The sequence below is a fragment of the Erythrolamprus reginae genome, chromosome Z (genome assembly GCF_031021105.1).
Source record: "Erythrolamprus reginae isolate rEryReg1 chromosome Z, rEryReg1.hap1, whole genome shotgun sequence".
NCBI classification, from domain to species: Eukaryota; Metazoa; Chordata; class Lepidosauria; order Squamata; family Dipsadidae; genus Erythrolamprus; species Erythrolamprus reginae.
Window position 1 is genome coordinate 128696846 of NC_091963.1, and position 23021 is coordinate 128719866.

Below are 23021 nucleotides of genomic sequence, written 5' to 3' on the forward strand. Positions count from 1 at the left end.
TGCTTATTTGACCCGTATGACAATCATTAAGTGCTGTACCTCATGATTCTTGATAAATGTATATTTTCTTTTATGTAAACTGAGAGCATATGCACCAAAGACAAATTCCTTGTGTGTCCAATCACACTTGGCCAATAAAGAATTCTATTCTATTCTATTCTACTCTACTCTACTTTATTCTATTCTACTCTACTCTACTCTGTTCTGTTCTATTCTATTCTATTCTACTCTACTTTATTCTATTCTACTCTACTCTACTCTGTTCTATTCTATTCTATTCTATTCTATTCTATTCTATTCTACAACCATCATAAATACTGTATATGCTATTTGTGAAATGCCCAAATAATGATCACGTGACTATGGAGAAGTTGCAGTGGTCATAATTATGAGAACAGCTCATTACCACATTGATCAATACTATTGTAACTTTGAATAATGGCTAATAAGCAAATGGTTGTAAATTGAGTGTTAGTAGGCCACCTCTGGTGCCGCTGAATTTAGCTACTTGCAGTGACACCCCTCAACACTAGAGGGCAATGCCGTAGTATTTTAAAAAATGACATTGGCGTCTGCTATCCTCTATTATTCTATTTCCTTCGTAGTTATTCCCCCCTCCCTATTTTCTTTTCTTGCCCTACCTAATAGTCGTGCAAGAGCTTAAAGGCACCAGAAAGAAGCAAAGCAATCTCCTCCAGCTTCCTTCTGTGATCACTAAACACAGTTTTCCCCAACCTAGTGTGGACCGCATGGCCAATCTGGACTGATGGGTATTGCAGTCTAATATACATGGAAAACACCAGATTGATAATGACAGCATAGAAAAAAGGCAGACTAGATAGAACGACTTTCCCCAGCGTACCTCTCGCTCAGATGTATGGACTGAATTCCATAAAGCTTCTATCAGCAGAGCCACTGCTTAGAATTCTGGGTAACATATTTCTCCTTCCTGAAGGGGACACCAAGGTTGGGTGAAAATGTCAAGATGATGTATGACAGATAAAATTTTAGCCAGGATTGTATACTGCTCAGAAAAATAAAGGGAACACTCCAATAACAGAATGTATTTTATTTTATTTATTATTTATTTATTTATTTTGTCCAATACACAATGAGGGTTTTAGTGGGTATATATCTATATACACATAGTAAAATACATGATGAAAGTTATAGAGGAGATACTCATAGTAAAATATATCTAAGAAAGAATAGAAAAGAAGATATAGTAATAGAACATATCAATGAAAGAATAGAAGAAGAGATATAGGAATAGAAGAAAGGTATAGGAGATATAGGAGAGCAATAGGACAGGGGATGGAAGGCACTCTAGTGCTCTTGTACTCGCCCTTTACTGACCTCTTAGGAATCTGGATAGGTCAACCGTAGATAATCTAAGGGTAAAGTGTTGGGGGTTTGGGGATGACACTATGGAGTCCGGTAATGAGTTCCACGCTTCAACAACTCAGTTACTGAAGTCATATTTTTTACAGTCAAGTTTGGAGCGGTTAATATTAAGTTTAAATCTGTTGTGTGCTCTTGTGTTGTTGTGGTTGAAGCTGAAGTAGTCGCTGACAGGCAGGACGTTGCAGCATATGAATTCTAGATCTGAATGAATGAAATATTCTCATTGAATACTTTGTTCTGTGCAAAGTTGAATGTGCTGACAACAAAATGAAATTGATTGTCAATCGGTGTTGCTTCCTAAATGGACAGTTTGATTTCACAGAAGTTTGATTTATTTGGAGTTATATTCTGTTGTTTAAGTGTTTCCTTTATTTATTTATTTGTCTTAGCAGTATACATCCTGCCTTAGGCCAACCCCTATTTTGCCTGTGGTAGATGTATAAGAGATTCAGCGGGAATTCTCTGTAGAAACCATTATTTATTAGATTTTTTTAATCCCACCTTTATTACATTAAAAGTAACTCAAGGCAACAACATGAATATTGCTCCTTCTTCCTCCTATTTTGTCAACAACAACAACCACCCTGTGAGGTGCTTTGGACTGAGAGGGAAAGTCACTGACTCAATCACCCTGCCAAAATTCATGCCTGTTGTATCCTGTAATGGATACCTTGTATCGCTGTAAATAGTTTGTTCCTTGTTAAAGCGCTGTCTGAGCTGGAATCAGGAAGTCGCTCCTGATTGGCTCAGACGCGTGCTGCTCTTGCTTTGGCGGGAACCACAAATGTATAAAAGAAACAGTTTCTCCCAAGCAGAGCAGACGGTACTAGCTGAAAGTCACTTGCCTATTCTGAGCTGAATAAAAGTACCGTTCTCAACTAACCCTGCCTCTGGGTTTACTTCACTGGCGACGACGGACGAAAGAAACTACGCGTGCAACATGAACAATCTCCAAATCGGCTGGGCTCCTGAGTTCTTCGACCCCGAAAAGACTTCCTGGGACGACTACTTAGCCAACTTCGAGATCTTCCTCGAGGCAGCAGGAATACGGGACGCCGACGCCGATCGAAGACGGGCCATCTTCCTAAATTACTGCAGTCCAGAAATCCGTGCCCTCGCCCAGACTCTCACCGACCCGCTGCCGGCAAGATCCGTCGCTTGGGGCGTCCTACAAGACAAGCTCGCGAGCCATTTCAAGCCAACAAAACCAGCCATGGTTTTCCGGCACCAGTTTTCTAGAATGGCTCAGCGCGAAGCGGAATCAATCAACCAAGATGAGACTAGAACTCTGGTGCACCTGTATGTCCGTGCACAATTTTGCTACCTGTCCAGGTGCAGTAGCATAATTGCACTGGACTCCGCTAGTACTCAGAGCCACGGGGGCGAGCACACGTCACCGTTCCAGCTTAGCAGCCCACCTTTACCTCACTTGATATATTTTTTTCTTCCAAAGTGCTTTCGTCATTCTTACTTACAGAGACCAGGGATGTCAATCATCTCTCTAGCCTAAATTGGGCACAGTTATTTTGTCTCCCCAAGGCAACTGCCAGTCCTGTCCCCTCTTCCTTTGCCGCAAATATTAATGATGTTAATGAAATAAAATGGCTGCCATTGATCCTTCTTGGCTGCCTCACCCCATGTTTATGTTAATCACTTAATTTACACAATCAAATTTTAAATTAAAAAAGTCCAGTTTGCAATGACCCAGCTCCAGGCTTTAAAAGGCCATGATTCTATAAATGCCTTCTCAAACTGCAGATAATGTGATCAGTTTAGAATAGAACAGAATAAAAAGCTTTATTGGCCAAGTAAAATTGCATACACAAGGAATTTGTCAAGGATCATGAGATACAACACTTCACAATTGTCATAGGATACAAATAAATAAACAATGAGGAAGCAATCAATGTAAATTGTAAGGATACAAGCAAAAGGTTACAGTTATACAGTCATGAGTGGAAGGAGATGGGGACAGGAACAATGAGAAGACTAATAGTTATAGTAATGCAGCTTTAGTGAGTAGTTTGACAGTGGTGAGGGAAATATTTGTTTAGCAGAGTGATGGCGTTCAGGGAAAAATGTTCTTGTGTCCCGTTATAGAAACATAGAAACATAGAAGACTGACGGCAGAAAAAGACCTCATGATCCATCTAGTCTGCCCTTATACTATTTTTTGTAATTTTATCTTAGGATGGATATATGTTTATCCCAGGCATGTTTAAATTCAGTCACTGTGGATTTACCAACCACGTCTGCTGGAAGTTTGTTCCAAGGATCTACTACTCTTTCAGTAAAATAATATTTTCTCATGTTGCTTTTGATCTTTCCTCCAATTAACTTCAGATTGTATCCCCTTGTTCTTGTGTTCACTTTCCTATTAAAAACACTTCCCTCCTGGACCTTATTTAACCCTTTGACATATTTAAATGTTTCGATCATGTCCCCCCTTTTCCTTCTGTCCTCCAGACTATACAGATTGAGTTCATTAAGTCTTTCCTGATATGTTTTATGCTTAAGACCTTCCACCATTCTTGTAGCCTGTCTTTGGACCCATTCAATTTTGTCAATATCTTTTTGTAGGTGAGGTCTCCAGAACTGAACACAATATTCCAAATGTGGTCTTACCAGCGCTCTATATAACGGGATCATAATATCCCTCTTCCTGCTTGTTATACCTCTAGCTATGCAGCCAAGCATCCTACTTGCTTTTCCTACCGCCCAACCACACTGCTCACCCATTTTGAGACTGTCAGAAATCACGACCCCTAAATCCTTCTCTTCTGAAGTTTTTGCTAACACAGAACTGCCAATACAATACTCAGATTGAGGATCTGGTGTGCAGTGCTTTATAGTCTCAATAATTCCTCTGTAGAACTGTATCATCAGCTCCTTGGGCAGTTTGAGCTTCCTGAGTTGACACAGAAAGAACATTCTTTGTTGTGCTTTTTTTGATGAAGGTTTTGCTCTTAGGTGACCATTTTAAGTCTTGAGACATAATAGAACCTAGAAATGTGAAGGTCTCTATTGTTGATATTGTGTTGTCTAGTATTGTAAGAGGTGATAGGATGGGAGGGTTTCTCCTAAAGTCTACCACCATTTCTACGGTTTTGAGTGTGTTCAGTTTCAGATTGTTCTGGTTGCACCACGAGGCTAGTTGTTCAACCTCCCATCTGTGTGCGGTTTCATCGGTGTCTCGAATGAGACCGATCACTGTTGTAGCATCTGCAAACTTCAATAGTTTAACAGATGGATCACTTAAGATGCAATCATTGGTATAGAGAGAGTAGAGAAGTGGTGAGAGTACACAGCCTGGTGGGGGCCCTGTGCATCTGAGGGCTAATCCAACGTGACCCCAAAGCACAAAAAATTACCACCTCAACAAGAAGTTGAGGCTACACCCTCTTCCCTAACACAGAGATGTATACAGAATGAAAATGGTGGTTGGTTTTGGAATAAAGCAGCAGACAGACAGGTAATGTTCCGGCCAGACTCTAAAAGTGGCACAGTCCAGATACAGATGCTCCAAGAACTATGACCACTCTGTCAAGGTTCCAGGCAACATCCAACCTAAATCAGAGTCCAACTCTTCAAAGTTCCAATTTATTGCCCGAACCATCCTGGCACCTACACTGGGAAATTTGAATCTGAGTTTCCTACTCAGTTGAAAGTTCACATCCCTTGTCCCCCAGGCACAAACTTGTCACGTTGCCCACTCGGATTATGCCAGCATGGCCAGTCCTCCTTCCACTTCTGCCCAGGTGGGTGGGCATAGGATGGCCTTGAACCACTCGAAAGAATGCTTTGTGGGTGCATCGGTTCCCTCATGAAAATTCCAAGTTCCCATAAACATCAGGCCTTCTATAGATAGTGTGGCAAGTGGTTAATGTGTCACCAGCTTCTGCATTGGCTTGACACATTCCTGCAATAACTGTCCAAAGTTATAACACTGAAACAAAGTCACGGGCAAGCTAGTCCTCACAATTACAGTAGTCACCCATGGTCAAAATACGGGCACTTTGCAACCATTGTATATTTACAAAGGTTGCTGTATTCTGGAGTTGCCATTTGTGGCCTTTCGAGAGGGCTTCCAACAAAGCAATGACAGTGATTCGCTTAATGACTGTAGCAAAACATAGAAACATAGAAGACTGACGGCAGAAAAAGACCTCATGGTCCATCTAGTCTGCCCTTATACTATTTTCTGTATTTTATCTTAGGAGGGATATGTGTTTATCCCAGACATGTTTAAATTCAGTTACTGTGGATTTACCAACCACATCTGCTGGAAGTTTGTTCCAAGGATCTACTACTCTTTCAGTAAAATAATATTTTTTCATGTTGCTTTTGATCTTTCCCCCAACTAACTTCAGATTGTGTCCCCTTGTTCTTGTGTTCACTTTCCTATTAAAAACACTTCCCTCCTGGATCTTTTTTAACCCTTTAACATATTTAAATGTTTCGATCATGTCCCCCCTTTTCCTTCTGTCCTCCAGACTATACAGATCGAGTTCATTAAGTCTTTCCTGATATGTTTTATATTTAAGACCTTCCTCCATTCTTGTAGCCCGTCTTTGGAGCCGTTCAACTTTGTCAATATCTTTTTGTAGGTTAGGTCTCCAGAACTGAACACAGTATTCCAAATGTGGTGTCACCAGCGCTCTATATAAGGGGATCACCAGTCTCCCTCTTCCTGCTTGTTATACCTCTAGCTATGCAGCCAAGCATCCTACTTGCTTTCCCTACCGCCTGACTGCACTGTTCACCCATTTTGTGACTGTCAGAAATCACTACCCCTAAATCCTTCTCTTCTGAAGTTTTTGCTAACACAGAACTGCCAATGCAATACTCAGATTGAGGATTCCTTTTCCCCAAGTGCATTATTTTACATTTGGAAACATTAAACTGCAGTTTCCATTGCTTTGACCATTTATCTAGTAAAGCCATAAAATGAGGTGCAATTCACATAACAACCTATCCCAATTGAGTCAAAGATTATCTGTTCTCCTATGTCCTCTGCTATGTCAAGAGAACTGGAAGTTGCACTTTTGGAAGATCTGGCACTTTCTCTCACCTCCCACTGAGCCTTCTCACCCAATCTAAACCAAGTTTCGAATAGAATAGAATAGAACAGAATTCTTTATTGGCCAAGTGTGATGGGACAACCAAGGAATTTGTCTTGGTGCATATGCTCTCAGTTTACAGAAAAGAAAATATACATTTGTCAAGAATCATGATTGTCATAGGGGTCAAATAATAGAATAGAATAGAATTTTATTGGCCAAGTGTGATTGGACACACAAGGAATTTGTCTTGGTGCATATGCTCTCAGTTTACAGAAAAGAAAATATACATTTGTCAAGAATCATGATTGTCATAGGGGTCAAATAATAGAATAGAATAGAATTTTATTGGCCAAGTGTGATTGGACACACAAGGAATTTGTCTTGGTGCATATGCTTTCAGCGTACATAAAATAAAATATACATTTGTCAAGAATCATGTGGTACAACACTTAATGATTGTCATAGGGGTCAAATAAGCAATGAGGAAACAATCAATATTAATAAAAATCTTAGGAGACAAGCAACAAGTCACAGTCATACAGTCCTAAGTGGGAGAAAGAGGATGATAGGAATGATGAGAAAAAACTAGTAGAAATAGAAGTGCAGACTTAGTAAAAGGTTTGACAGTGTTGAGGGAATTATTTGTTTAGCAGAGTGGGAAAAAACTGTTCTTGTGTCCTAGCTGCCTCGGTGTGCAGTGCTCTGTAGTGAAGTTTTGAGGGTAGGAGTTGAAACAGTTTGTGTTCAGGATGCGAGGGGTCAGTAAAAAATTTTACTGCCATCTTTTTGACTCATGGCAGTATATAGTATACAGGTCCTCGATGGACGGCATGTTGGCAGCAATTGCTTTTTCTACAGTTCTGATGACCCTCTGAAGTCTGTGTCGGTCTTGTTGGGTTGCAGAACCAAATCTCTGTCCTTTCCCCAAAACTCTGTTTAGGATAACCATAGAGAAACAACGCAAGGATAATACATGTTGGCCATGGACCCTTCTTGACACTACCAATTCATCCACCCTCTGCAAAGATAGTTGCCAAGGCATTGTGGACACCGGAACCTCTCTCATTACAGGACCAAGCACGGACATAAAGGCTCTGCATGAAATTATTGGTGCTCAACGTGCTTTCGGTGGACAGGTAAGGAAGATATGTTCCTTTGAGGACATATCTTAGAACGACCACATCTGGGCTGCAAATCCCTTGGGTAACCACTGGACAGCAACAAGGGAGTGTGCCAAGCACCGACAATTTGTTTGTTTGTTTGTTTGTATTTCTAGGCCGCCCTCCTCCAGCGGCCTTGGGGCGACTTACAAGATAAAATCAATTAAAAAATACAAAATGTAAGAAGTACCCAAACATAAGATCTAAATTCAAAACCCCAGACAATTAACAACCATTCAAGCAGATTCACCCAATCACAGTCAGACTGTGGTGGCGCAGTGGGTAGAGCACAGTAAAGCTGACTGCTAGATCTGCAGGTCAGTGGTTCAAATCTCACCACCGGCTCAAGGTTGACTCAGCCTTCCATCCTTCTAAGATGTGTAAAATGAGGACCCGGATTGTGGGGGCAATATGCTGACTTTGTTTAAAAAGTGCTATTGCTAACATGTCGTAAGCCGCCCTGAGTCTAAGGAGAAGGGCGGCATTAAAGAAAAATTGAATTAAATAAATAAATAAGGATTTAAGGGTTTATTAGATTTGTATGCCGCCCCTCTCCGAAGACTCGGGGCGGCTCACAACAACAACAATACAATACACGGAGTACAAATCCAATATAAGTTTAAAAAAATGAAATTTAAAACCCATAGATATTAAAAACAATAATTACTGCACAATCACACCATTCTCATATATTACAGTCAAAAAAAATTATGGTAGTGGGGGAAGAGATAGTTATTTCCCCCCATGCCTGGCGACATAGATAGATCTTCAACATCTTGTGGAAGGCTGAAAGAGTAGGAGCAATTTGAATCTCGGGGGGGTGTTGATTCCAGAGGGCCGGGGCCACCACAAAGAAGGCTCTTCCCCTGGGTCCCGCCAAATGGCATTGTTTAGTCGACGGGACCCAGAGAAGGCCAACTCTGTGGGACCTGATTAGCCGCTGGGATTCGTGCAGCAGACAAATAAATAAATAAATACTCTCATAATATTATCTGGAGCAGAATGCCAATGCTCAATGCACATTTGCTGTCACCTGGTGGTCTTTCAATTTTTTGTAACTCAGATCTGATCACCTTAGCCTTGATTTCACTATTTTGGGGAACCAATATGGACCAGCTCTCAAAATAGTTGCTGCATCTTGGCTATTCTCTAAATGGCATATTACAGAAGGTTCCCCTCCTGCCACCTTTTTTTTAAGGGCCCCAAAACCCAATTTCATAACTCATTTTGAAAAAGCATGCTGGCAAACAATGCCCCAACTACTGCCCAAAAGGATTCTTGCAAACGATGATGCCGATGCTAGTGTGTCTCAACCTTAGCAAAAATGTTGGTAATGTCCTATAAAGCCCTACATGGCATCGGGACAGATTATTTACGGGAATCCCACAGAACTGGCCTTCTCCAGAACCCATCAGCCAGACAATGCCGCTTGGCAGGGCATACAGGAAGAGCCTTCTCTGTGTGGGCCCCAGCCCTCTGGAATCAGCTCCCCCCCCCAGAGATCCGCACTGCCCCTATCCTCCTTGCCTTCCATAAGAGTCTGAAGACTCACCCATGTCGCCTGGCTTGGGGCAATTAGGTCTCAGCCCTCTGGCCAACAAAATGAGATACTGTATATGTTGTCTGATTGAACTGGTATGATTGATTTTAAATATTGGATTTTCAGATTGTAATTTTAAATTTAATTAGATTTGCTGTTGTACTGTGTTGTTATATTATATGCTGTGAGCCGCACCAAGTCCTCGGAGAAGGGCAGCATACAAATCAAATGAATGAATGAATGAATGAATGAATGAATGAATGAATGAATGAATGAATGAATGAAATCTCACGAGATTTCAGTGCATTTTTGCTTCATGCTCAGAAGCAAAAACATGCTGCGACGCGTGGACGCAAGAGGATTGAAGCTGTGCGCACAGCGCACCGGTAGCAGCTGTAATGGGAATCCTCCTCTGGAGACACACCTGGTGTAACTCAGAAGAAGGGCCTTCTCCGTGGTGACTCCCTCTCTCTGGAACATCATTCTCCTAGAGATTAGAACAGCCACCATTCTAATTCTTTTTGGGAAGGCGCTGAAGACTTGGTTCTGCCAGTGGGCCTGGGGAACCCAGAGCGGGATGGAGCCCATTCAATGGCTTGTATGATCAGTTGCCGCTGGGCTGTGTGTGTGTGATTTTATTATATTATACTGTATTAATTGGTTTGATTCTTTTCATTCTTTTTATTGTTTTAAATGTGGTTTTATACTCTGTAAGCCGCCTTGAGTCTCCATGGGCGAAAAGGTGGCTATATAAAGTCAATATGTTGATGATGATGATGATGATGATGATGATGATGATGATGATGACGACGATGACATTCCCTTTCCTGCTGGCAGCAAAGTCACTACATGATGGCATTATGCCACCTGCTGAATTTTGCTGGGCTTGACAGGGAAGAGAAAAACCAAGAAACAAGATTGCTGTGTTCAACAGTGACAGTTTTTCCCACCTGTCTCAGGCAGCGAGTGTGATGGGAATCAGCAAGGGAGGAGAAGAGAAAAAACAGCAACAACACAAGCACTTTTGTATAAGCGTGAGAGTAACTTTTTTCTTCTTTTTCTTCATGCCTGTCCCCCTTTCCTTCTTCCAGTACATAATAGATTGCGAGAAAATAACTGAGATGCCCAGTATCACTTTTCATCTGGATGGCAAACCTTACACCCTGACCCCGGAAGAATATACCCTCCAGGTGAGCCAATGAAATCCCCGAGACAACGGGGTAGGTGGGGCGCTTAATGCACAGCTGGAAAACCATGTTTTTCTGGGTTCATTTTTCTTCTTCCGATGCAAGGTTTAATTCCACTTACACTGAAATTGATTATTTATTTAGAGCATGACATATCATACATGGACTGACACTATAATTTTTTTAAAATTATTTTTATTAATTTTTAACAAGTTTAATATACACACAACATAAAACAGTGCATAGTGAAATGTGTCCACCACGCCGACATACATACATACCCCACCACCAAATCGGGGATGTTTCTTATATAATCCACTTGTATGTAATCTATTTACATATTATAGAGTGATTCCAATTTATGTCTTGTAGCTTGGTCTCGGATTCTGCTCATCATATATCGTCTTACCTTGTCCCACCGTCCCATCAGATGTCCCAATTCAGTTTCATTATCCAAATTTATCCTTTTATCCATAATTTCAAATTGAATATGGTCCACCACGTACCTATACCAATTTTGCATTGTCCATTTTGTCGCATCTTTCCAACCCAAAACTATTACTGCCTGAGCGCTTTCTATTGCTGCTTGTTTTATTTCTCTAAATTCTCCCATTGCATTACTTTTAACTAGTACTGCCATTTCCTTAGTGATTGTCCATTGTATATTTAGCATTCTATTGATATCCTCTTTCACTTTTTGCCAAAATTTCTGCACTATCGGGCATTCCCAAATCATATGCATAAACACTCCTTTATCTTGACACCCATGCCAACAATTACCCCTGACATTCTGCTGAAAGTGTGCGAGTTGAACGGGAGTAAAATACCACTTGTGTAATATTTTCCTTCTCATTTCCCTGATTCTTGTATTTTTCATTTTCCTTATATTTTCTACTATATTTTCCATCTCTTGTGCCTCTACTTGTATCTCATTTTGCCACCATTTGGTCAATCCTTCAATCGTGTTCCTGACTGGCTGCACTAGCAATTTATATATATATAAAATGACTGACACTATAAATTAAGATTTAGATTTAATTGGATTTGTATGCTGCCCCTCTCCGAGGGCTCACAGCATTAACATTGCAACTAGATTAATAAAACACAATAAAATATAAATGCTAAAAGGTCTGTGTTCAAATCCCAATCTCTAGGCCCGTGATGGCGAACCTGTGGCATGCGTGCCACTGGTGGCACATGGAGCCATATCAGAGAGTACAAGGTCGTTGCCCTATGTCAGCTTCAGCATGCATGTGCACTAGCCAGCTGATTTTCAGCCTTGGAGAAGGTCATTTTACCCTCCGGGAGGTTCAGAGAAGTTTCCCGGAATGCAACAAAACGCCCAATGGGCAGATCAGAAGTTTGGAGAAACAGACTTCCAGTTTCCCCTTGTCCTGAAGCTCCAGAGTGCAAAAAACAGCACAATGGGCAATCTAGAAGTCCGGTTTTTCTGAACTTCCAGGTTGCCTGTTTGGCTGATTTTTTACCACCCCAAGGCTCAGGAAGGCCTGTGCCAATGCACGGGGATGGGGCGGATTGTGTGCACGCGTAGGAGTGTGTGTTTGCATGCGTGGGAGGCAAGGGCGGATTGCTCTTACCTTCTGTTACCAGTGCGCTGTGCTTGCAGCATTGGGAATATTGTGTGTGTGCACGTTCTACACATGCGGTGTGTCCCCAGCATGATTGTGCTTCCATGCATACGCAGGAAGCAAAAATGCGCCTAAATCTCTTGAGGGGATGCATGCGCGCAAGAGGGACTTCAGCGATTATTTTGCTTCCGCGCATGTGTGTGAGCAACAAATTGGCAAAATCTCAGGTGTGCAAGCATTCCCTCACGAGATTTTGCTTGTGTACATGTGCAGGAGGGCAAAAAATTCCAAAAATTAAAGAAAAAAGATGGTAGTTCCTGAAGAACTGGAACCCAGCGGTTGCGCACAAATTGCACAATCTAGCAGCCGCCGCTGGTGCACAGTCACCTACTGCACTGGTAGCAACTCATCCCTGGTGGTGCAGAGGGAATAGGTGGGGGCACATGCACACCTGCTAGCACACACACACACACACCCTTTTGGCACACAAACCAAAAAAATGTTCGCCACCACTGCTCTAGACCAGGGGTAGGCAAAGTTGGCTCTTCTATGACTTGTGGACTTCAACTCCCAGAATTCCTGAGCCAATCATGCTAGCTTAGGAATTCTGGGAGTTGAAGTCCACATGTCATAGAAGAGCCAACTTTGCCTACCCTTGCACTAGACCATCTAACCACTGAAATGCAGCATTGTTTCTGGTTTTTTTTAAAAAAAATCAGATACTGGACAATACAGGTAGTGCTCGTTTTATGACACACACACACACCACTGAGCCCCAAATTTCTGTTAAGTGAGACTTTTGTTAAAGGAGTTTTGTACCTTTTTATGACCTTTCCCCCCCCCACAGTTGTTAAATGAATAATTGCAGTTGCTAAGTTAGCAAGTCAGTTGTTAAGTGAATCTGGTTTCCCCCTTGACCTTGGTTGTCAGTGGGTCACAAAAGGGGGTCACATGACCTTGGGACATAGCAATGATCATAAGTATGAACCAGTTGCCGAACATCTTGAGTTTTCATCACACAATCTGCTGAAAAGTTCTTAAGTGTGAAAAACCATCATGTCACATTCTTCATGTGCTGTTGTATCTTTGAACAAAAGTTACAACAGAACTAAGAGAACTGTGGAAAGTCAAGGAGTACTCGTATGCCCTAAACTTACAACTAGTCACAATTTGTGATTTACAGTTTGACATGGGACCTCACAGTCCCATTGAGGGGAGGGTATTATGCCCCATTTATACCGAGAATCCTAGCAGACACCGTGTGAGGTGTGAGTCATATTCAAGATTGTCCATTACTGGCAGGGTGATTCAGAGCTTGGCACCTTTTTTTGTGTGGTAATTTATATGTTTTTCTATGTCTGGGCGTCCAGCAACCCATTTGACTTTCCATTGGGAACTGATGTTAAAGTTGTTTGGCAGATGTTATGGAAGTACCAATGGGGGGGGGCTTCCTGGGTTTGTGTTTTCCAGCTGTTAAATGAGAAAGGTCAGCATGAACTACTGATAGCAGTGAGCTGTTCATTATTTTTCTGTATTCCTTCACTAGTGTATCTTGCCTTCATAAAACTGACAATGCTATATGGCTCAAAGGACGAAACCAGCAAGTTGGAGCGATTGTAATACATCCGCTTAAAATCTTTATGATGTCATTCAGTCTGGTGTCTAACTTACTAATATGGCAGCTGTTACAGGGGCACAGTATTCTGCTATGGAGTAGACCAGGGGTAGGCAAAGCTGGCTCTTCTATGACCTGTGGACTTCAACTCCCAGAATTCCTGAGCTAGTGTGATTGGCTCAGGGAATTCTGGGAGTTGAAGTCCACAAGTCATAGAAGAGCCAACTTTGCCTACCCCTGGAGTAGACCAACCACAGTACTGATGCCCTGAAGTTGGCAGTTGAAGCTCTCCATTTACCTCCATATAATTTCTGGAGTATGTTGTTCCTAGTATTGATTTTTGCTGCCATATTCTTTAGCTGTATCTTATAGTAGAGAGTCCAGTCCAATGTTATTCCAAGGGACTTTGGATGGATATTATAGGGGAATAAGATGCTGTTTAAGTAGACTTTTGGGGCTTCCTATGTAACTTTTTCTGTTAAGGTGAAAGTAGATAGTTGCCATTTTGCTGGAAATAGAAGTGAGCCTCCAGTCAGTGAAGAATTTTCCCAAGATTTTAAAATTGAAATTGTGGTGCAGTTTCCTGGAATAGAATGTCTTGATGGAACCAGATCATGGGCAGGGCAGAAGGTTAAGATCCTACTCAAGAAAGAGGTCCCCAAATACAACAGTATGGGCTGAGCATATTTTGAACCAAGAATGTCCACAAAGTATGAAGAAAAATGTCAAGATGGTGGCCCAATTTATATAAAATCAATCGCACTGTCACTATTCCATCTTGATTTTTTCAGCTGCATCATATGGAAATCGGAAACCAGTGGAATCTTGATCTCCTCATAATATCATGAATATTTAAAGGAAGGTCCTATAAAATCAAGGGCAGAGAATTTGTTCCTCCAGACAGGAGGAATATTTCATTTTACAAATTTTTAAAAAAATGAAACCAGAGGATACACTATGATAATGTCATTATTCCCTCTACCACATTCAACTTGGCTCCCTTTATAAAAACAAATGATATAAATTATAAAACAAAATGGAAAATAATTCCATCAAATGTAGTGACAAAATTTGAAGTTACTTTGAAGGCTTCACAATAGGAACAATTGCTCATAAACAGATAATGTTTTCTATAAATCCTTCCGATTCAGTCTATATTAATAAAATATCACTGGATCATCCTGGGGAAACTTTATTTACTGCTAGAAGGGAGGGGCAAAGGAGACTTTCAGTAGTATGTATTTTATTGTTGTTGTTGACCAACATATATAATGAAGAGCTAGGAATCTAGTATATATTTCATTGGGGTGGACCAGTTTTTTTCATGGTGTATGATTTGCCAATTGCACAGTGGCAGATAGGACCTCACTCCAGAGTGTTAATGTCATTGCCCAATCGTAACACCAATAAGACCAAAGAACCTATAGTGAACTATAGAAGGAATAGATCAGATATCCAGCCCTTGCTTATCGATGGAGACCGAGTGGAGCAAGTGGCCAGTTTTAAGTTTCTGGGTATTATCATAAAGGAGGATCTGACCTGGAGCACTCACATTGCAGTGCTGGTCAAAAGGGCCCGGCAGAGATTATATTACCTGAGACTTCTCAGGAAACAACAACTGAATGAAAAATGCTGGTGACCTTCTACCACTGCATCATAGAGAGTATTTTAACTTACTGCACCTCTGTCCTCTGTGTGGTTTGCCAATTGCACAGTGGCAGATAGGACCTCACTCCAGAGGGTTAATGTCATTGCCCAGAAGATCAATGGTTGCCCTCTCCCCTTTTTGGAAGAGGCTTATAGCTCCCGCTGCCTTAAGAAATTTCAAACATCCTAAAAGATCCATTTCATCCTGTGCACCCATTTTTTTTGAACTATTACCATCCGGCAGATGGTACAGGAAAATAAAACAAGGACAAGTAGGCTGAAAAGGCAGAATAGGATAACAGAGTTGGAAAGGACCTTGGAGGTCTTCTAGGGCCAACCCCTTGTTTAGGCAGGAAACCAGGGGTAGGCTACTGCCTGGACATGGGGGAATGCAGTGGGGTAGTGAAAATGGAGCTCCACCCCAGTTTGCAGTGAAAGATGTTGAAAGAAAATGTAGGGCCATGCCCACAGTGTGGTAGTAAACATTTTGGTAGCCCTTCACTGCAGGAAACCCTACACCACCTCTATCCTAGGGCAGTAACAATATTGAATTCCACTGTACAGTGGAATATTATTGCAATATCACGTTTTCCATTCAATTGTATAGAATGTGAAGGATGTAAGTTTCTGTTTTATTTTTATAGTTATAACGTACACTGAAGATGGCATTTAATTTCATTGTACAGGGTGCAATGACTACAAAGTAAAATAATAAAATAAAATAAATGCAGTACATTAAGGGGCGTACATAAGTGCACTAGAGTGCCTTCCATCCCCTGTCCTATAGTCTCTCCTATATCTCGTATTTCTTCTCTACTATATCCTCTATAACCTTCATTGTGTATTATTGTGTATTGGACAAAATAAATAAATAAATAAATAATGTTTCCAAGAAATATTTACCCCAGCACAACTTCCCCCAGTCTGGCATTTTCCCATAGGGCTGTACCCCAATCATGGGGTCAAAGTTTGTCATTGGGGTCCTGCCTTAATGGATGTGGACATTTGCCCCCGAACCTGAAAGTTCAGTTGTTGACATCTTTGATTACAAGTGATGCAAGAAGAGTGGGAAAGTATCTAAGTTCTTTTCAAACAGAATAACTCACATTATGCTAGGAGGAAAAGGGGATTATCTGTTCTTCAGCTGCCATAGATCAGCAGGGGATGTTATGCTCAGGGGAAAGACATGCAATGATGAAAATGTGAAACCTTGAGGTTCATAAGCTTATCATTCAGTTTATTTGGGTGTCTTCTTTCTTCCACAGGTGAGACAGGCAAAGGTGACTGCTTGCATCAGTGGATTCATGACCCTCGACATCCCAAAGCCCACAGGACCACTCTGGATCCTGGGAGACGTTTTCCTCCGACGATACTACTCAGTCTTTGACCGAGATCATGACCGAGTTGGCTTAGCCCTTTCTAAACAATCGTCATGTGGTTCCGATTGAAAAGATTAAACCTCACAGCTGCAGCAGGAAATTCCACTGCCCTCATGAGCGGTCAGAAAATAGTAGTTATCATTAGTTTCAGAAGTGTCTGCATTCACTATACTCCATGGAATAATTCCATTTTTAAAACACAAGAACAAGTTTCTAGACATGATGATGGTGGTGATGAACCATTGTGTTTCCAGACTCCAACCTGGAAATTCTCCTGATAGTTCCTAATGTATTGCTGAGTCCAGAAATTAGCTGGCATTGACTTAATCTCTTTTCATCTCTTCCACTTCTTTTGTCCTGCTCCTCTCTGCTTTTTCTTTCATGCATCACCTGATGTTACCCATGTCAATTCAGAAGTAATTCTGTAGAGTCTTACTCCAAAGTTAGAGATCATAGAATTTCATCCTATTGGAGTCTTTCTCCCTATCTATACTAAATATCAGAGCTTTCAGGCATAATAAAGAAGGAAAGGGGGAGGAAATTAGAAAAGAGGGAGATAGATACCAGGATTGCCCCACTTCTTGGACTCTAGATTTCTGGATTAGAGCCTTTATGTAAAAAAAAAAAGCCAGATAAATTCCCAGCTATTTATAAGATGCTGCAGATAGTCCTCAACGTATAACCACAATTGAGCACAGAAGTTTGACTGGTATGAAAAATATTAATATTTGGCTTTCCCGTTGACTTTGCTTTTCAGAAGGTTACCATATGATTCCAGGACACTGCAACCCTCATAAATATGAACCAGTTGCCAAGCGTCCGAATTTTGATTATGTGACCATGGGATGCTACAATGATGAAAAGTACAACCATGAAAAGTGTGAAAAATGGTCATTGGTCAATAAGTTGTAAGTTTGAATAGCTTACTGCTGTAAGTTGAGGACTCACCTGTATAAGGACTCCTGCCTTGGGCAGGGGTTTAAAATAGAAGAGGTCCAAGGGTCCCTTCCAACCTTAGGGTTTTATGCATTTGAAATGATACAACTCCCCTGAGCTGTAAGTTTAGAGGAAACTTGTTTTCCATACGGGTGGTATTTTTTTCTGTCCTAACCCTTCAGTCCTTTAAGGAAAAAAATCTCTGTAGCAGAGCAGGAAAAATCCTTTTTCCCCAGAGAAAAGTCAATAATGAAATAGATTGTTCATTAGGCAGCTGTGTTCATTTAGCTGGGAGCATAGCTCAGTGGAAGAGTTATGACCTTGGCATGCAAAAGCTTCCAGGTACAACCTCCTATTATCTTCGGAGAGGGTTGGAAGATTCATGCCTGAACCATAGAGAACCCCTCCCACTCTGCTGCTGAACTGTTCTATGGCAGCTTCCTAATGCGTACAAATGATCCTGTCAAGTCTACTTTCTTTAGCTTCCTTTCTATTTGGTCACCAGCTAGAAACAGCCATCCAGAGTGGCTTTGGATAGTGAGATGGGTGGCATTTTTTCATTGCATTGGCATGCTTCGGTCTCGAAAGACCATGGCACCATGCTCTAGATTTCCCAGAGCACAAAGCCTGGGTGAGTTAGGATGGGGGATAAGCTGTTACCCAAGCAGCAGATCCTCCCTCTCAATGTCTCTGAAATAATCCAATGGTATCGCAAAGGCCAATACGATTGGTTCCAGCTACATCGCAGGAGTTATCAGAACGTGATTGTACACAGGCACAAACTGCTTCCGGGACTCTGGCTCCGGATTTTGCCTTGGGGGTTTATTCCTGAAGCCTTTTCCAATGATGGATATAGCTACAAGGCAGTGGAGGTTTGCAGTCAGAGTTTCCCTTCTCCTAGTGGTTGACCAGGGCTCCTTTCGTGTCTTGCCATGCTCTTAGAGTACCACATTGCTTGCAGAGACCACCTTCATGACCGTTTAGCTATTCTAGTAGGTTTCATCTGCTCAGTCTGCCGGAACCTGTCTTCACATGCTCAGGATAGACAAGTCCCTATCTTGCCAAAGGTCAATGACCCATCGGCTACTCTCAGCCTGGTTTGGCCAGCCTGTCGAAGCTGTTGCCCGGGATGTGGGCTGCTGCACATGCTACAGCTACCAGGAGCCACAGGTGAGAGCTGAGTGACAGGTGGAGACCAAAGGTGAATGAGCTGCCCTAAAAGCTTCCCTAAATGAACTGCCTTAAAAGGACGCAACTTGACCCTACACCAGAGGTGCTACCCCTCCCTGAGCGCCCCATATACCCCAATGGGTGGCATATACATTTAATAAATAAAATAATATAAACAATGCTGTGAGGCAGGCTGGAAGAATAATGAGGGAATATCATCTGAAGTCAAAATAATAGCCTCATATGCTTATGCCTAATACACTAGAGGTTTTCTTATTGTTTTACAGTAAATTTCGGTTCAATCAGTTGTTATTCCAATGGTTTGGGAGCTGTTGGCTAAATGATTAAAAGACAGAATTCATTTGTTTCTGAGGAAGCAACGAATTGCTTTATCATAACTTTACTTACATTTATTTAAGTTAAAGGACTTTGAGACATGTCTTTAAAAAAGCCCCAATAAATCAATAACTAACTGAGCATTTCAAGGAAAAGGCCAGATATTCTCACAACAGGGTCAATTCACTTTCCTCTATCATAGATTTTTGACTATTCTGACTGTCAATCAAAGGTTTTTCGTACTTGATGCTTTTATGTTCAAATGGATAGCTTTCACTTAATGACCCTCAACAATAGGGAGTGGATTAAGTAACCTTTGTGTCACATCTTACTCGCATTCTATTTTACTAAAGAGATATGTTTTCTACTACTGCTGTACTAATAATATGCTGTTCTACATTCTTCATTGGTTTATGCAAATAAATGTGTATCTAATGCTTCATTTTTCCCAATTCCATTAGTTGCATCAAAAAATGAATTAAATAAACCCACAAAATCATTTTCCGCTTCCTGTCCAATAAAAATCTAATCCCATGTCAAATGTCTAATATTTTCTTTTATGTCTGTTGTCATGTGAATAAACATTTAATGCCTTTATTGGTGTCTTGTAGAGTTTGCAGAGTATAATAAAACTGATCAGAGATTTATAATCAATTTTTAGTTCAATAACAAATGGCAATCTCTACTACCTCTATGATTTGTTTACTATCTATTAATATTAATACAGATAATAAAGAATCTAGCAATGTTTAAAGCAGTATTTCTCAACGTCGGCAAGATGCATAGACTTCAGCTTCCAGAATTCTCTAGCATATTAATCACAGAATTCTGGGATTTGAAGTCCAGGTTGCTTAGAGTACCTAAGGCAGTGTTTGACGCTGGCTGGGGAATTCTGGGAGTTGAAGTCCACACATCTTCAAACGGCCAAGGTTGAGAAACACTGACCTAAGGTTAAGAAACATTTATTTAAAGGATTTCTACTTAGGTGAATTCCACAACTCAGTTTCCCACAGACCTCCACAATTGTCACTGGGACATGACAGAAATGTTGTGTTGTTTGTATAAAAGTGAAATTGATGTGATGCTATTGGATTATATTGTTGCTATTTGTTCAATGTTTTATTTGTTTTTTTTAAAAACACAAACATTATTCAATTTTAAACACAATTAAAATACAAAGTAACAAATATAGAAACATAGAAACATAGAAGACTGACAGCAGAAAAAGGCCTCATGATCCATCTAGTCTGCCCTTATACTATTTTCTGTATTTTATCTTAGGATGGGTATATGTTTATCCCAGGCATGTTTAAATTCAGTTACTGTGGATTTATCTATCACGTTTGCTGGAAGTTTGTTCCAAGGATCTACTACTCTTTCAGTAAAATAATATTTTCTCATGTTGCTTTTGATCTTTCCCCCAACTAACTTCAGATTGTGTCCCCTTGTTCTTATAAAAAGGTTTTAAAAATAGCAATAGCACTTAGAATTATATACCATTTTACAGTGCTTTACTGCCCTGTCTAAGTGGTTTACAGAGTCAGCATATTGCCCCCAACAATCTGAGTCCTCATTTTGCCCACCTTGGAAGGATGGAAGGCTGAGTCAACCTTGAGCCAGATGAGATTTGAACTGGTGAACTACAACCAGCAGTCAGCAGAAGCAGCTTGCAGTACTGCACTCTAACCACTGCGCTAATAAGGCTCATAAAGAAAGACAAAGGGATTAAAGGAAAAAAAGTTAAAAAGAAGAAAAAAGGGTGGGAAAAGATACATAAAATCGACTTCTGACTTCAACACAGATAGAAATATACAACAAAATAACCTCTTATTCTAAATTAAAATAAAAACATAGTATAAACAACATAAAAACAAATAATCACCAAAACCCAAAAATTACACATATAAAAATAACTTCTGTTTAAACATAAACATTAAAAATATACATCTAATAATAACAATAAAAATGCCCAATATTTATATAGTTATAACAAATCTAATCATCACATTCTAAAACCAATATTTCACTCAACCAAGATAGAAACATAGAAGATTGATGGCAGAAAAAGACCTGCCCTTATAGTATTTCCTGTATTTTATCTTAGGAGGGATATATGTCTATCCCAGGCATGTTACTGCGGATTTACCAACCATGCCTGCTGGAAGTTTGTTCCAAGCATCTACTACTCTTTCAGTAAAATAATATTTTCTCACGTTACTTCTAATCGTTTCCCCAACTAACCTCAGATTGTGCCCCCTTGTTCTTGTGTTCACTTTCCTATTAAAAACACTTATCTCCTGAACTTTATTTAAACCTTTTAACCTATTTAAATGTTTCGATCATGTCCCCCCTTTCCCTTCTGTCCTCCAGACTATACAGATTGAGTTCATTAAGTCTTTCCTGATAAGTTTTATGCTTAAGACATTCCACCATTTTTATAGCTCGTCTTTGGACCCGTTCAATTTTATCAATATCTTTTTGTAGGTGAGGTCTCCAGAACTGAACACAGTATTCCAAACGTGGTCTCTCCAGCGCTCTATACAGCAGGATCACAATCTCCCTTTTCCTGCTTGTTATACCTCTAGCTATGCAGCCAAGCATTCTACTTGCTTTCCCTAACACATGACTGCACTGTTCACCCATTTTGAGACTGTCAGAAATCACTACCCCTAAATCCTTCTCTTCTGAAGTTTTTGCTAACACAGAACTGCCAATACAATACTTAGATTGAGGATTCCTTTTGCCCAAGTGCATTATTTTACATTTGGAAACATTAAACTGCAGTTTCCATTGCTTTGACCACTTATCTAGTAAAGCTAAATCATTTGCCATATTACAGACACCTCCAGGAATATCAACCCTATTGCACACTTTAGAGTTATCGGCAAATAGGCAAACTTTCCCTACCAAACCTTCCCCTATGTCATTCACAAAGATATTAAAAAGAATGGGACCCAGAACAGCCCCTTGTGGAACCCCGCTTGTAACCAGGCTCTGCTCAGAATACTCGCCATTAACATCAACCTTCTGATATCTATGGTTCAGCCAACTGCAAATCCACTGAACTATCCAGGGATTAAGTCCGATCTTCACTAATTTATCTATCAGCTCTATGTGGATCCGTATCAAAGGCTTTGCTGAAGTCCAGATAGGCAATATCCATGGCACCACCTTCATCCAACACCTTTGTGGCATAGTCAAAGAAATCAATGAGATTAGTCTGACATGATTTGCCCTCAGTAAAGCCATGCTGGTTTGGGTCCAATAAGTTATTGCTTTTTAGGTGCTGATTTATCCTCTTTTTGAGTAGAGTCTCCATCATTTTAACTATAACTGATGTCAAGCTAACTAGCCTGTAGTTACTAGCTTCTTCTCTACTGCCCTTCTTGTGGATAGGCACAACACTGGCCATTCTCCAATACCCAGGAACATCTCCTGTTAACAGGGATTGGTTAAACAAATCAGTCAGGGGGGCAGCAATCACATATCTGAGTTCTTTAAGAACTCTGAGGTGGATGCCATCTGGACCCATTGCCTCATTTGTCTTTAATCATTCAGGTTCTTCTAAGACATCAGCCCATGAGATCACTGGAGCTGAATCTGTACAGCTGGAAGCAATGCTATATCCACCCATAGTATTATACAGTATTGTAAGCTTCTGAGAAAACTAAACAGAAGTAGCTATTCAAATGGTCAGTGACCTCCTTATTCCCATCAATGTATGTATTAATTCCAGTACTAAGCTTTGTGATGCTGCAATTTTTCTTCTTCCTATCACTAATATATCTGAAAAAGGTTTTATCCCTGTTCTTCACAGATTTGGCAATTTCTTCCTCTTTTGAGGCTTTAGCAGCATATATTATCTGTTTCGCCTCCTTCTGTCTCATTTTATACATTTTATGTCAGCTATACTTCCAGACTCTTTATACCTCCTATAAGCAGACTTTTTTTCATTGACTATAGCCCTTACATCATCACTAAACCATAGCGGTTTC

General features: G+C 40.6%; 1 protein-coding gene across 1 annotated transcript in view; it reads left to right on the plus strand.

Moving 5' to 3' along the window:
- LOC139154904 (cathepsin D-like) overlaps nucleotides 1-16653 on the plus strand; it is a 49254-nt gene extending 32601 nt beyond the window's left edge. The window contains exons 7-9 of the mRNA XM_070730001.1: nucleotides 7408-7603; nucleotides 10259-10357; nucleotides 16471-16653. Coding sequence (XP_070586102.1) covers nucleotides 7408-7603; nucleotides 10259-10357; nucleotides 16471-16653 — 478 coding nt within the window. The remainder of the gene's footprint in view (nucleotides 1-7407; nucleotides 7604-10258; nucleotides 10358-16470) is intronic.
- Nucleotides 16654-23021: the final 6368 nt, after the last annotated feature.